Here is a 14,933-nt window from a genome sequence, read left to right on the forward strand (position 1 = left end):
TTAGATCAATCAGAGATGGGGGAAGTTTGCATACCTGGTTCCACAAAGATGAATTCCTTCTACAGCTGGTTCTCCAAACGAGGACAACAAGGGAAGGGATGAAATCCTTTGAAAGGATAGGTTTGGTAGACTAGATCTATGCCACTTCACCAAAGCTCTCTACTCCTGATAACACTAGGGTCAGTTGGTGAAATCTAGACAGCAGTTTGGGATTGCCGAAAGTAGCTGTCTGGAAAAATATGGTTGTCAGTACAAATAAGTACTCTGAGGATGATAGGAGGGAGCAGAGTGTGTGATTAGTGGTTAAAAATAGTCTCTCCTAGAAGCAACTAGATGGCTCAATAGATAGAAAGCTAGATCTGGAGACAGGAAGTCCTGGGTTCAAATCAGGCCTCATATACTTCCTAGTTGTATGACCTTAGGCAAGTCACTTAACCCCAATTGCCTAGCCTTTATAGCTCTTCTGCCCTGGAACCAATATACAGGATTGATTCTAAGATGGAAGGTAAGGATTTAAAAAGAGAAAAAAAAATAGCTCTCCTACAAGGAGCTTTGGGTGTGGTCTTTGAAATCACCAGTTTATGGAGGTACTGTAAAACTATATATCAGGACATTAAGGATCAGAGCAGTAAGAAGTAAAATTTAAGGCATCTTCAAAAGTTCCCAACCCACTCTATAATCCAAAGACACTCAAATCTTTGTAGGTAGACATGAGGGACTTTAAGGATGAATTCTAGGGCCAGCATAGAGGCTCCCTGGAGGCTCTGGTCATCTTCGCTATAGAACTGCAGGGGGCCAGGAAGCAATATGGAAGTCATAGTAGCCTGGAAAGGAGGGAGTCACTAAATATATAAGAGGGAGTCCACAGGAACATACCAAGTGACATTAGGACTTTCAGGGAGTATACAACCAAGGAAGGAAAAAAACATTCTTATTCAGATGGAAGGCTGAAAGATATTTCTTCTACAATGATGAGATGAAAGGGACCAGAGTACTATGCTGTTTGAACAATCCTATGTGGACACTGAGGAAAGTAGATGGCACCAGGTGGTTGAACAAAGTTGTTATGTTGAATGATGTAACTATTCCTTTTCTTTGTTAAGGTATGGTATCACTCAACTCACTAAAGAAGAGGAAAAAACTCTTCTCCTGTTAATAGACTAGTAAAGAGCAATTCAATTTCACTTGGGAAGGGTTCTTCCATCCCTTCCCAGGCTACTTGAATTATCCTTCATACGCCTACATACTGGGCATGAGACCAGAAAAAGACCCCACTTTTCTAAGGTTGTGATGATCACAACCACATTGATGATATAATGCCTATCAGGTCTGATGAGATCATAGCGGTAGAGGCCCATATGATAGCCAAAGAATAAGAGGTCAACTCTAAGAAAATCTAGGGTCTAGTTTACTCAGTTGAGTTTTTAGTAGAGTAAATCTAGATGACTCTGGACATAATCTGGAAGAAGCTATTGACATTTGTTTCTCTACAATTCCAAGGCTTAGTGTACAGCTTGGGTTTTGGAGACTTGGTCTCACAATGACCAAGTCACTCACAAATCCACCTATTTTAATAGGGGCCCAGAACAGGTTAAAGCCCTGGAAGATATAGTCAGCCATCCATCAGTCTCATCTGACTCTGTGGAATCCACATTTTTGTAGGTCTCAGTTTTGTTTTTCTTGCTTTTTTAAGGGGAACAGTAGTTAGGAAGAAGATAATTCAGAACTGAAGATAAAATAAAACTGTTAAAGTAGTCACTTAACTATTATGGACTCTAGTTGCTCTGATCACCCTTTATTCAAGAGTTGCCTATTATGGGTTATCTGGGGGCAGGTAATTGGCTAAGTAGGTAGACAGTCAGGCCTAGAGACAGGAGGCTCTGGGTTCAAATCTAGTCTTAGATACTTTCAAGCTGGGTGACCCTGAGCAAGTCACTTAATCTCTATTGCTTAGCTCTTACCTCACTTCTACCATATAACCAACACACAGTATTGATTCTAAGATGGAAAATAAGGTATTAAAAGAAATAGCTGGGTGATTAGAAATGGTTCTTCTAAAGAAGATAGGTTGGGTACAGGAAGCCTTTATTAGTCAATGGAAACTGTACATTTGAAATTGCAGTCATCTAGGTCTCTTATGTATTAATGTCCTTTACAAACAGGATGCAACTTTGCCAGAGGCTGAGGTTTCCAGTCCCAACCCTCACATTCAACCTCCTCTGATAATCTAATGGGAGCTGGTCTGTTTTATTAAAGGCTCTACTCACTACAGCAAAGACATATACAACTGGTTACTATTAATCCAGTAATGTAGAATAACCTAGGGAGTGGGAGTCTTGACAAATCCTTCCAGTAGGTTAAGCTGGGGCCACATGGCTAGTGTGTGAAATTGTCTTGAGGGATAGGGGCAGATGAGATCTTTATATACACTGACTTCTGCCTGGGGACCCTGGGTCTGGCTGAGTCATCTGAGACACTGAAAAAAAACAAGGCCATTCAACACAAAGTCCTTTGATCTCAGGATCTGAGGAATCAGGACTGATATAGGAATTTTAACGATGCCTCTCCATACAGTCAGTTATTTGTGGGGGCAACATCAGTGCTCATGAGAGACATCGTGCACCTTCTGCTAAACTGAACAACCAGGGTGACACCATTAAGAGAACAGCAAAAGTGGAGGAATGGGGTCATCACCAATCTGGACATGAGGGCCATCTTGTGATGGGTTCCTTAACTAAAGGCAAAAAAGTTACTTCTAGCCAAAGTCACCCTGTTCATGCTCATCAAAAATATTAGTAAGACATGATCCCAGAAGTTCCTGACCTGCCTCCATCTGGCAAACTGATTATATTTGCTGTCAAGAAATTTGTCTTTAACAACACTTGAGACCTCTTTGGGATAGCACTGCAGTGACTAGTCAAATCTGCTACCTCAGCAGCTAATATGAAAGCCCTCACAGAGGGGGCAGCTGGGTAGCTCAGTGGATTGAGAGCCAGGCTCAGAGACAGGAGGCTCTGGGTTAAAATCTGGCCTCAGACACTTCCTAGCTGTGTGACCCTGGGCAAATCACTTGACCCCCATTGCCTAGACCTTACCACTCTTCTGCTTTGGAACCAATACCTAGTATTGATTTTAAGACAAGGTTTAAAAAAAAAGCCCTCACAGAACTGATCCAATCATTTTGGAAGGACAATCTGGAATTATGCCAAAAGAGGTACAAAACTGCACATACCCTTTGCCCCAGGAATAATACTATTAGATTTATTACCTAAGGTGATCAGAGGAAAAAGAAAAAGAATCCATATGTTCTAAAATGCTTATAGCAGTCCTTTTTTGTGGTGGCAAAGGACTGGAAAATTGAGGAGATGCCCAACAACTGGGTAATGGCTAAACAATTATGATGGAGAACTACTATGCCATAAGAAATGATGAGCAGGATAATTTTTAAGAAACATGGAAAGATCTACATAAAATTATTGAGGACTGAAATGTGCAGAACCAAGAGAACATAATCTAAAGCAACAGAAATAAAAATGTTTGAAAAAACAAATATTTGAAGAATGACTTGTGTATGTCCATCTCCAGAGAATGAACTGATAAATAGAAACAAGCAAGACATAGTTTTATATATACATATATCTTTTTGTCAAATGATGCCTTCTTTAGTGAGGGGAGGAGATGAAGAGTGGGGAGATATTTGGGAATTTTAATGTAACAGATTAATTAAAAAAAAAAGCTCACAGAACAAAATCTTCTTCCTTGTGAGCTCTCCTCTACCAGTGTCTCTGAAAAAGGCATCCACTTCACTATAAAGAAGGACCAAGGCTACCATCACATCTGATAGTTTTCTACCTCCCATACCATTCTTAGGCTGACACTGTTGAACTATGGTGCTTAAAACAACATCATGACTATCAGCATTGTATATCCCATCTCCAGAAGCTACATTAGGAAGGTGGTCAGTTCTCAACTTCAGTGGTTTCTTGGATCCATTCTCCTGGGAAATTTACCAGCTAAGAATAGATTGCCTTTAGATAGTCTTGGCTGACCCTCTTTGGTACCTCTGTATTCTATCCACTGCACAGAGTTGCCTGGGCCTAGAGATCTCTGCCTCCTGAAGGGATTCCACATATCCTGGGGAAATTGTTCAGGGTTCTTTCATTTGACAGGTCTCCTTTTTCTTGAGATGATTTATACAACTCTTTCCCAGAAAGGGTGGAGGGATCATAGGGTGTCATTGTTGGGCCATTCCTTACCTTTTAGAGACATATCTCTGTGTGCTATCTCCAAATAATTATGGTAAGTATGAATTTATTTGGAAGAATAGGGATCTCCTTAAATGTCTTGGTACCAATTCTAAGCCCCTGGATGAAGGTAAAGGAAAATCCTTGCCCGGCCCATGAGGAACAAGTGGATACCCCCTGAATAAAGGTCTCTGAGGGGGTGTCATCCCTTTAAGGGCACGCCAGGGATGGGGAGGTTCTGGCTAGTAGTCTGGGGAGTACTGAATAAGTGGTGGTATAGTATGAGTCTTGTTATCAGGTTCTGGAGTAGATGTATGTAGTATGGCAGATGCTTATAACCTCTTAGCTATCTTACTAAAGATGACTCTAGTACATGACTATGTTGGAAGCGCTATTATCTATGCAGAAGTCCTGATGTTCCTAGCTGAGCTCCTACTCACTCTCATCGTTTTACATCCAGAGATATACTATAAACTTCCACATGGGAAAATTATAACTCAATCTTTCAAGAAAAAACAAAGCCTGCTATTTCTGGTCTTCATTCTCCATATTTGGTCACACTGGTATTGCACTATTTTAGAGAAATGATACACTGCTCTTTTTGGGAGGGGAGGGAACTCTCTGTTTTCCTTTTTCTTTTATGGACACTAAACTGCTCCTCCAGACCTGCCTATCCCAGGATTCTCATGTTCTAAAGATCAGGAGAGTCCATTTACATTTCTATGGCTAATGAAGTAGCCAAAGGTACTCTAAGTGACTAAGCTGAAGGTACTCTAGGATCATTCCAAGAGGTGGGATGTGGTAGAAGCAACAATTACCTGGGTCCCTGCCAGGTAGGCTGGATTAGTTTCCCTTCAAAATGGAAGGAAGATGTCCCAGGGTTCTGGGGTTTAAGCTGTTAACACAGCTTCCCAATCACCTAAGGCAGTGATGGGCAAAATTTTTAAAGAGGGGGCCAAAGAAAAGGAAATGCTCATATCAGTCTGTTTCTAAGGCAACTCTTTCAAAGTTTCTTTGTATTGTATCATAATCATTGTATTTGTCAGATTAGGAATAATGTCCCAGGCCGGACAGAATATTTCAGGGGGCCACATCTGGCCTACCAGCCATAGTTTGCCCATCACTGACCTAGGGCATAAAAAACTTAGCACTTGGAGGTTCTCCCAAGACTTATAAGATGTCTGATTGTCCTGTAAATTAACACACACTTCTGATGAGATGATACTCATCCATTTGGAGACAAAGGCTACAGCTGAATCACTGTTATAACATTCCTAAATGTCCTTTCCATGCTATTGTTAAATAAACTTTTTTGTTAAGTGTCAGGACAGTCTACAAGCACCTTGTTTCATACCATTCCTGAGTCTCAACTACTAGACTCATCAGTCAGGCCTAGCTCAGAATACCACATGAATATCATTTGAAGGAATTGAGAAGAAGAGAAGATTTATTGAGGAGGAAATGTGATAGCTATCTTCCAAGCTTTTGAAAGGTTGTCACATGGAAAAGTGATTTTATATGTTCTGCCCTTGAGGACAGAACCAGAAGCAATGGGTAAAAGCGATAAAGAGGAAAGATTTATATTTGATATAATGAAACACTTCCTAACAATCAGAGCTATCCAAAAGGGGAAAAGACTGGCTAGGGAGATAGAAGGATACTCTGCACTAGATAGAGGTCATCAAGAAAAGGCTGGATACAATCAGATATATTGTTAAAGAGGATTCTTATTCAAGTAGGAACTAAACTATAGGGCTTCTAAGATCCCTTCCAAATCTGAGATTCTGGGCTTTACCTCTAACCTCAATTTTGATCTATTCTTAAACTGATTTCCTAGTCATTCTGTATCCCAATAGTCTATTCTTATACTCCTGTCCAGCAGAGAAAATAAAAAGGATCCATTTGCTATAATTCTTTTTAACCCTTATTTTCCATCTTAGAATCAATACTGTGTTCCAAAGTATAAGAGTGGTAAGGGGTAGGTAGTGGGGGTTAAGTGACTTGCTCCAGTTAGGAAGTGTCTGAGCCAGATTTAAACCCAGGACTTCCCTCTCCAGGCTTAGTTCTCTATATTACCCTTTCACTCAGTGAAGCCTTGCTAGACATAAACCTCTAGAAAGTAAAATATAGAAAGAAAGGTCTTATATATACAAAAATATTAATAGAAGCATTTTTTGTAGTAGCAAAAAACTGGAAACAAAGTAGATGGCTATGTAGTTGGGGAATGGCTAAGCAAACTGTAGTTCATTGATGAAATGGAATATTACTAAATAATAAGAAATGATAAATATGAAGAATACAGAGATTCAAGACTAACAGAAACTGAAAACAATCCTGCATCTGAGGACTTTACCTCTTATTTTACCTTATTCATATTTGAGTCTATTTTAGCATAAGCTCTCTCATTCCCTTTATCTCTCAAAACCCTTCCTATTTCCTTCTTTCCTCCAGTCTCTGACAAAGAGGAACCCCTTTTTCTTGCCAAAGCCAAACTCTCTACATATGTCCTCAATTCCATCAATTTCCTTCTTCAGTAGATTGCAACCTTGATATAATGAAACACTTCCTAACAATCAGAGCTATCCAAAAGGGGAAAAGGCTGGCTAGGGAAATAGAAGGATACTCTGCACTAGATAGAGGTCATCAAGAAAAGGCTGGATACAATCAGGTATATTGTTAAAGAGGATTCTTATTCAAGTAGGAACTAAACTACGGGGCTTCTAAGATCCCTTCCAAATTCCTCACTCCTTTCAAATCTTCAATGGAATTATATTTATTTATTGGCTCCTCTCCTAATGTCTTCAAAACTGCCCCAAGTCTCTGTTCATTCTTTTTTTTTTTTTTTTAAACCCTTGTACTTCGGTGTATTGTCTCATAGGTGGAAGATTGGTAAGGGTGGGCAATGGGGGTCAAGTGACTTGCCCAGGGTCACACAGCTGGGAAGTGGCTGAGGCTGGGTTTGAACCTAGGACCTCCTGTCTCTAGGCCTGACTCTCACTCCACTGAGCTACCCAGCTGCCCCTCTGTTCATTCTTAAAAAAACACTTCACTAGATCTTAACCATCCCCTCAAGTCCTATATATCTTCCCCATCTCATTTAAATTCCTATAAAAAGTAGTCCAAGCTCTTTGGCCACATTTTTCTGGTCACTCACTCTTTGATCTTCTGCAATCAAGCTTCTGACCTCAACTGAAACTGCACCCTCCAAGGTTATAAATGATCTTTCTTTTCTTTTAAAATCCTTACCTTCTGTTGTAGAATCAATACCAAGTATCATTTCCAAGGCAGAAGAGTGGTAAGGGCTAGGCAACTGAGGTTAAGTGACTCGCCCAGAGTCATACAGTATGTCTGAGACCAAATCTGAACCCAGGATATCCTCTCTCCCAGTCTGGCTCTCTATCCACTGAGGCACCTAGCTGCCCCACCAATGATTTTTTTTTTTTTAAACCCTTACCTTCCGTCTTGGAGTCAATACTGTGTATTGGCTCCAAGGCAGAAGAGTGGTAAGGGCTAGGCAATGGGGGTTAAGTGACTTGCCCAGGGTCACACAGCTGGGAAGTGGCTGAGGCCAGATTTGAACCTAGGACCTCCCGTCTCTAGACCTGGCTCTCAATCCACTGAGCTACCCAGCTGCCCCCACCACCAATGATCTTTTAACTGACAAATCATATGGTATTTTTTCAGGCTCAGTCTTGATCTCTGTTTTACATTTGATACTTCTGACTATCTTTTCCTCCTTGACCCTTTCTCTTCTGAATTCAAGATACTACTGTTTTTTAGATCTCTTCCTACCTTTGTAATCAATGTTCAGTTTCCTTTGCCAGCTCTTCATTCATATCATGATCCTACCTCAGTATTCCCTAAAGCTCCATCCTGCCCTCATTTTCTACTATTTCTCTTTCATTAGGGTTTAATTGCCATCTCTGTGCAGCTAAGTGGTATAATGCATAGAGGCCTAGAGTCAGGAAAATTAATCTCTATGAGTTCAAATTTGATCATACTTATTAGCTATGTGACCCTGGGCAAGTCACATAACCCTATTTTGCCTCATCTATAAAATAAGCTGGAGAAGAAAATGGCAAATGACTCCAGTATCATTACCAATAAAACCCCAAATGGGGTCACAAAGAGTCAGATACACCTGAAATGATTGAACAACAATGCAGATGACTTACAGATTTCAATATCCAACCCCAAACAAACTGACATATCAAACTCAACATATCCAAGATAGAGGTCATTAATTTTCCCTGCAAATATTTCCCTCTTCTGAATTTCCCTAGTTCTACTGATATTACCACCATTTAAAAAAACAACAAACCAGTGATTAAACTAACAATAAGCACATGAAAAAGTATTCTAAATCCCTCCAGATAAGAGAAATGCAAATTAAAACAACCCTGAAGTACCACCTCATACCTAGCAGACTGATCAATATGACAGCAAAGGAAAGTGATAAAAGTTGGAGGGGATGTGGCAAAACTTGGACACTAATACAATGCTGGTGGAGTTGTGAATTGGTTCAACCATTCTGGAGGGCAATTTGGGATTATGACAAAAGGGCTTTAAAAGAATGCCTACCCTTTGATCTAGCCATACCACTGCAGGGTTTGTACCCCCCAAAGAGATAATAAGGAAGAAGACTTGTATAAAAATATTTATAGCCAAGCTCTTCGTGGTAGCAAAAAATTGGAAAATGAGGGGGTGCCCATTGATTGTGGAATGGCTCAACAAATTGTATAGGATGGTGATGCGATATTATTGTGTTGAAAGGAAATCCATGTGAACTGGAAAGACCTCCAGGAATTGATGCAAAGCAAAAAGATCAGAACCAGAACACTGTACACAGAAATTGATACACTGTGATACAATCGAATGCAATAAACTTCTCTCCTAGCAGAAAAGCAATGATCCAGGACAACCCAGAGGAACCTATCAGAAAGAACACTATCCACATCCAGAGAAAGAACTATGGGAACAGAAATGCAGAAGAATAACATATGATCGATCACTTGGTTCAATGGGGACATGATTAGGGTTTTAATGTTACAAGATTATTCTACTGTGAATATGAATAACATGGAAATAGGTTTTGAACAATGATACATGTATAACTCAGTGGAATTGCTTGTCAGTTTTGGGAGGGGGGAGGGAAAAGGAGGGGGCTCATGAATCATGTGACCATGGAAAAATATACTAAATTTAAAAAAAGTTTTTTTAATCCAGTGATTCCTTGATCACCTTTCATCCCATGTATCTAATCAGTTGTTGAATCTCTCTATTACTCCATTAAATTACTCCATTAATGCCTCTAGAATCCAATTCCTTTCATATTCAGATTCACATTACCTCTAACCTACATTATTATAAATGCCTCATAATGGGTCTATGTGCCTCAAGTCTTCATTCCTGTTCATTCTCCACACTTCTACCAAAGTGCTTTTTCTGTAAGTATAGTTTTGACCAAATTATTCATCTAACCAGCAAACCCAGTGGTTCCTTATTGCCTTCAGAAATGCAAAATGCTTTGTTTGGTATTCAAAGTCCTTTAGAAACTAGTCCTCTTCTACTTTTCCAGTCTTCTTATACCTTATTCCCTGATAGGTACTCTTTTTTTCCCTTTAAACTTATTCATTTAATTAATTAATTTAGGATATTTTTTCCATGGTTACATAATTCATGTTCTTTCTCTCCCTCCTTCTACCCCCCCTCCTGTAGCCAACAAGCAATTCCACTGGGTTTTACATGTATCATTGTTCAAAACCTATTTCCATATAATTAATATTTGCACTAGCATGATCATTTAGAGTCTATATTCCCAATCATAGCCCCATCGAACCATGTGAACAAGCATTCCATCATCAACAGATACCACAATTTGTTGAGCCATTCCCCAATCAATTGGCATCCCCCCTCATTTTCCAATTTTTTTGCCACCACAAAGAGTGTGGCTATAAATACTTTTGTACACCTATTTTTCCTTATTATCTCCTTGGGGTATAAACCCAACAGTGGTATGGCTGGATCAAAGGGCAGGCAGTCTTTTAAAGCCCTTTGGGCATAGTTCCAAATTGCCTTCCAGAATGGTTGGACCAATTCACAATTCCACCAGCAATATATTAGTGTCCCAATTTTGCCAATCCCCTCCAACATTTATTACTTTCCTTTGCTGTCATATTAGTCAATCTGCTAGGTGTGAGGTGATATTATCTCAGCTGTTTTGATTTGCATTTCTCTAATTATGAGAGATTTAGATCACTTTTTCATGTGCTTATTGATAGACTTGATTTCTTTAACTGAAAACTGTCTATTCATGTCCCTTGCCCATTTATCAATTGGGGAATGGCTTGATTTTTTGTATAATTGATTTAGCTCCTTATATATTTGAGTAAATAGATCTTTGTCAGAGGCTTTTGTTATAAATATTTTTTTCTCAATTTATTGCTTCCTTTCTAATTTTGGTTGCACTGGTTTTGTTTGTACAAAATCTTTTTAATTTAATGTAAACAAAATTATTCATTTTACATTTTGTAATATTCTCTATCTTTTCCTTGGTCTTAAATTCTTTCCTTTCCCATAGATCTGGCAGGTATACTATTCTATGCTTACCTAATTTACTTATAGTTTCCTTCTTTACATTAAAGTCATTTACCCATTCTGAATTTATCTGATAGGTACTTTTCAATCCAGTGACACTGGCCTGCTGGCTACTGTATAAACATCACTCCATCTCTCAGCTTCAGGCATTCTTTCTGGCTATTCCCCATACCTGGAACACTTACTATAAATTTCCTTTAAGCCCCAACTAAAATCTTATCTTTTATAGGAAATCCTTTCCAACCCATCTTAATGCCAGTGCCTTCCCTTTGTTAATTATTTTTCCTGCATGTAGCTTGTTTGTATATATTTTTACATGTTGTCTTCCTATTAGATTGTGAGTTTCTTGAGGACAAGAACAGTTCTCTGGCTCTTTTTGTATCCCCAGAGCTTAACATAGTGCCTGGCATATATTAGGAACTTGATAAAGACTTACTGATTGATTATGAATTGGCCAACTTAGCTTCCTCTCCATTCCTCATGTTCTATCTCTGGTGAGACTAGACAACCAACTCCACTTTATTTGATTAAAAAGCAGGCTTATAATAATCCTGAGGTTTCATCTTACACCTAGCAAACTGGCAATATGGACAAAAGATGAGGATAATCAAGTGTTGGAGGAGTTGTGCAAATATAAGTGCACTAATGCATAATTCGTGGAACTAGGAATATGTCAAAACATTTCTGGAAAGCAATTTGAAAGTATGCAAAAAGAGTGATTAAAATAACTATTACATTTTGACTCACAGATCTTTTGTTAGTCATATACTACAAAAAAAGCTTCATATACACCAAAATATTTATAATAACATTTTTTAGAGTAGCAAAGAACTGAAAATAAAGTCATGCTCAGTGATTAGAGAATGTCTAAACAAAGTGTGGTACATAAATTCAATGGAATTTATGGCATTGTAAGAAATTATGAAATAAGAATAGAGAAATATGGAAAAACATAGTAACTGATATGAAAGTAAAATAGTACAAGGAAAATAATCTATAACAATGTAAAAGGAAAGGACAATAAAATGATCCAAATGAATTTTGCAAAATTATAATGATCAAGTTTAGCCTCAAAGAAGAAATATGAGAAGGCACTGTCCCCCCCAACATTTTTGCAGAAACGAGAGGTCTTGGAGTATGGAGGACTACATATAATGTTAGAGTTTTTCCATGTTTTGATGAACTTTTCTCCCTCTTTTTATATTTTTATTGTAAGAGATAGCTTTCTGAAAGAGGGAGAGAGGATATATTTGAGAATGTAGAGAAATCAAAACAAAAAGTAAATATACATATTTAAAAACCAAAGGTATCAAAAAATAAAACTTTAAAATTTTAAAAAGAAGGCTTATTAAAAGAAATCAATAATTATTTTAATATAAATGATGCCAAGGATGAAGAATAGAGAAGAAAAAAGGAGAAATAAGGAAGAATATCAGTTTATTTAATGCCAAAATGAACAATAGGCATGCCTCATTTTAGGGTTATTTGCTTTATTGTGTTACGGATATTGTGGTTTTTTTTTACAAATTGAAGGTGTGTGGCAATCCTATGTCAAGCAAGTCTATTGGCACCATTTTTCTAACAGCATGTGCCCACCTCAAGGTCTGAGTCACATTTTATAATTCTTGCATTATTTCAAACTTTTCCACTATTGTTATATCTATTATGGTGAGTAACCTTTGATGTTACTATTGTAATCATTTGGGGACACCATGAATCACACAAAAAAAGCCAGTGAAGATAATTGATAAATGTTGTGTGTGTTCTGATTGTCCTACAAACCAGCCTTCCCTCTTCTTATTCCCTCTCCTCAAGTCTCTCTATTCTTGGAGACACAACAATATTGAAATTAGGCCAATTAAAAAGCTTACAGTGGTGTCTAAGCATTCATGGGCAAGGAAGAGTTAATCAATATAGTTAACTTCATCGTTGTCTTATTTTAAGAAATTGCTACAGCAACCCCAACCTTCAACCACTACCAACTGATCAGTTAGCAGCCATCTATACTGAAACAAGAACTCTCCACCAGTTAAGACTTGCTGAAGGCTCAGATGATGGTTAGCATTTTATAGTAATAAAGTATAATTTAATTTTTTTAGACATAATACATTTAATAGACTATTATATAGTGTAAACATAACTTTTATATTCACTAAGAAACCAAAAAATTCATGTGACTCACTTCATTGCAATATTTACTTTATTGTGGTGGTCTGGAACAGATCCCAACAATATCTCTGAGGTATGCCTGTATGCTACATCAAAAGTTCTTAACCAACCAAGCAACAAGCATTTGTTAAAGGCAAACTATGTGCCAGTCACTATGCTAAGTACTAGGGATAACAAAGAAAAAGTAAAAACAGTTCTTCCTCTCAAGGAGTTTAATACTCTAAGGAGAGAGAGCACAAATACATAAATTAATACCCACAAAATAAATACAGAGTAAACAGAAGAAACTTAAGATCTTCCCAGCATGTTATACACGACATGTTGAGAGATACTTAATAAATTCCTTCTAATGATTATGAATACTTATACATACCCTTCTTCTGTCTCATTGATGATATCACAGATCTCCATATTCAATGTCCAGTCCTCACTCTGTAGGGATCCATCTGTAGCCTTTTCTGTAAAGGGAGAAGATAAAAAGCTTTTAGATTTCCCACGGAATTTCCAGCAATGGTAGAAAAAGTGAAGAATTATAACAATTGTAGTGAATTACATAACGCATTAATTTTTCAAACATTTTCTCATGTTTTCAAAGTAATATCTAAAGTGAACTCCACATTATAAGGTAAGTTATTACAGGTAGTCAGGAATTATTACTATTCTATTGATGAGGAAATTCAAGCTTTGAGACATTAAATGACTTGCTTAAAGTCACCTCAGGAAGCGACTTAGAGCCAAGACTAGAATCCAGGCCTTCTGACTCTTCTGACTTCCTTCCGTTAATACCGTATGACCACAAGCTTAACAACCTACCTTTTTTCACTCAGTTCAGTTTCAAATGATTTCCCGTAATTAATAAAAACCAAATAATGCTAAACATGTTATAAAACAGGGAGACATATGCTTGCCAAAGGTGTTTGCCAGCATTTTGGAGAACATTTGACACAAAGACTAAATCAAAGAGATTCCCTATAGATAGTAATATCCTCTGGATACTTTTTTTTTTTTTAAACCCTTACCTTCCCTCTTGGAGTCAATACTGTGTATTGGCTCCTAGGCAGAAGAGTGGTAAGGGTAGGCAATGGAGGTTAAGTGACTTGCCCAGGGTCACACAGCTAGGAAGTGTCTTGAGGCCAGACCTCTCATCTCTAGGCCTGGCTCTCAATCCACTGAGCTACCCAGCTTACCCCCTCTAGATACTTCTTATTCATTTATGACATTGTCACTGTACTAACACCATCAAGCTCTGAACACTGCTGAGTTTCCTAATCCATAACCACTTGAAAAACTCTGGCCTGATTATTGCAATATAGGATTTTAACCTTGCCATGTTGGCTTAGTGCAAACCTGTCAGTTGCCCTGGATGGAATGTTGAAGGTGGCATGAGCCACTGGGCAAATATCAACTGCCAGTGGACCAAGAGTATAAAAAGCCCTGGAAACCCAGGGCTGGGTTCTTTCCTGACCTGACTTCACCCTGACCACTCGCTTACCCCTTACCCCCTGGGCCCAGGTAGTGGGAGTGAAATGGGTGGTGGGAGAGTGGATTGTGGGTAGGACTAAAATAAGTAGGATTTTAAGACCCTATCTTCTAGAGCAACACAATATTATTATTATCATCACTGACAAGATTAGCCCAAAGATCAACTTTATTTTCTAATCAGAGACCATATCACTCTGACCAAGGGCTACCTGCCCTCAGTCAGCTTAGACGTTCCAAGGATTTCTACTGGCTTTAGTCAGATAATCTTCAACAACAGATCTTAGTATTTCCTAGCCCTCTTACCATTGCTTGTTCCCTAACCAGTTATCAATAAACCCCATAGCCTTAACCAGTGAATCCTGTGGTTATTTCCCTACCATCAGAAGCTAAGGAGGACAGGCAACAGGAAGGGATTCTGAGCAGTTTGGGCTGGAACAAACT

General features: G+C 38.4%; 1 protein-coding gene across 1 annotated transcript in view; it reads right to left on the minus strand.

Annotated features, from left to right (window-relative positions):
* Positions 1-14,933, minus strand: part of TOM1L2 (target of myb1 like 2 membrane trafficking protein) — a 173,115-nt gene that overhangs the window by 101,644 nt on the left and 56,538 nt on the right. Inside the window, exon 2 of the mRNA XM_044679918.1 lies at positions 13,384-13,468. Within this exon, the coding sequence (XP_044535853.1) occupies positions 13,384-13,468 (85 nt within the window). The remainder of the gene's footprint in view (positions 1-13,383; positions 13,469-14,933) is intronic.

Source organism: Gracilinanus agilis, chromosome 1 (assembly GCF_016433145.1).
Source record: "Gracilinanus agilis isolate LMUSP501 chromosome 1, AgileGrace, whole genome shotgun sequence".
In the NCBI taxonomy this organism is placed as follows: domain Eukaryota; kingdom Metazoa; phylum Chordata; class Mammalia; order Didelphimorphia; family Didelphidae; genus Gracilinanus; species Gracilinanus agilis.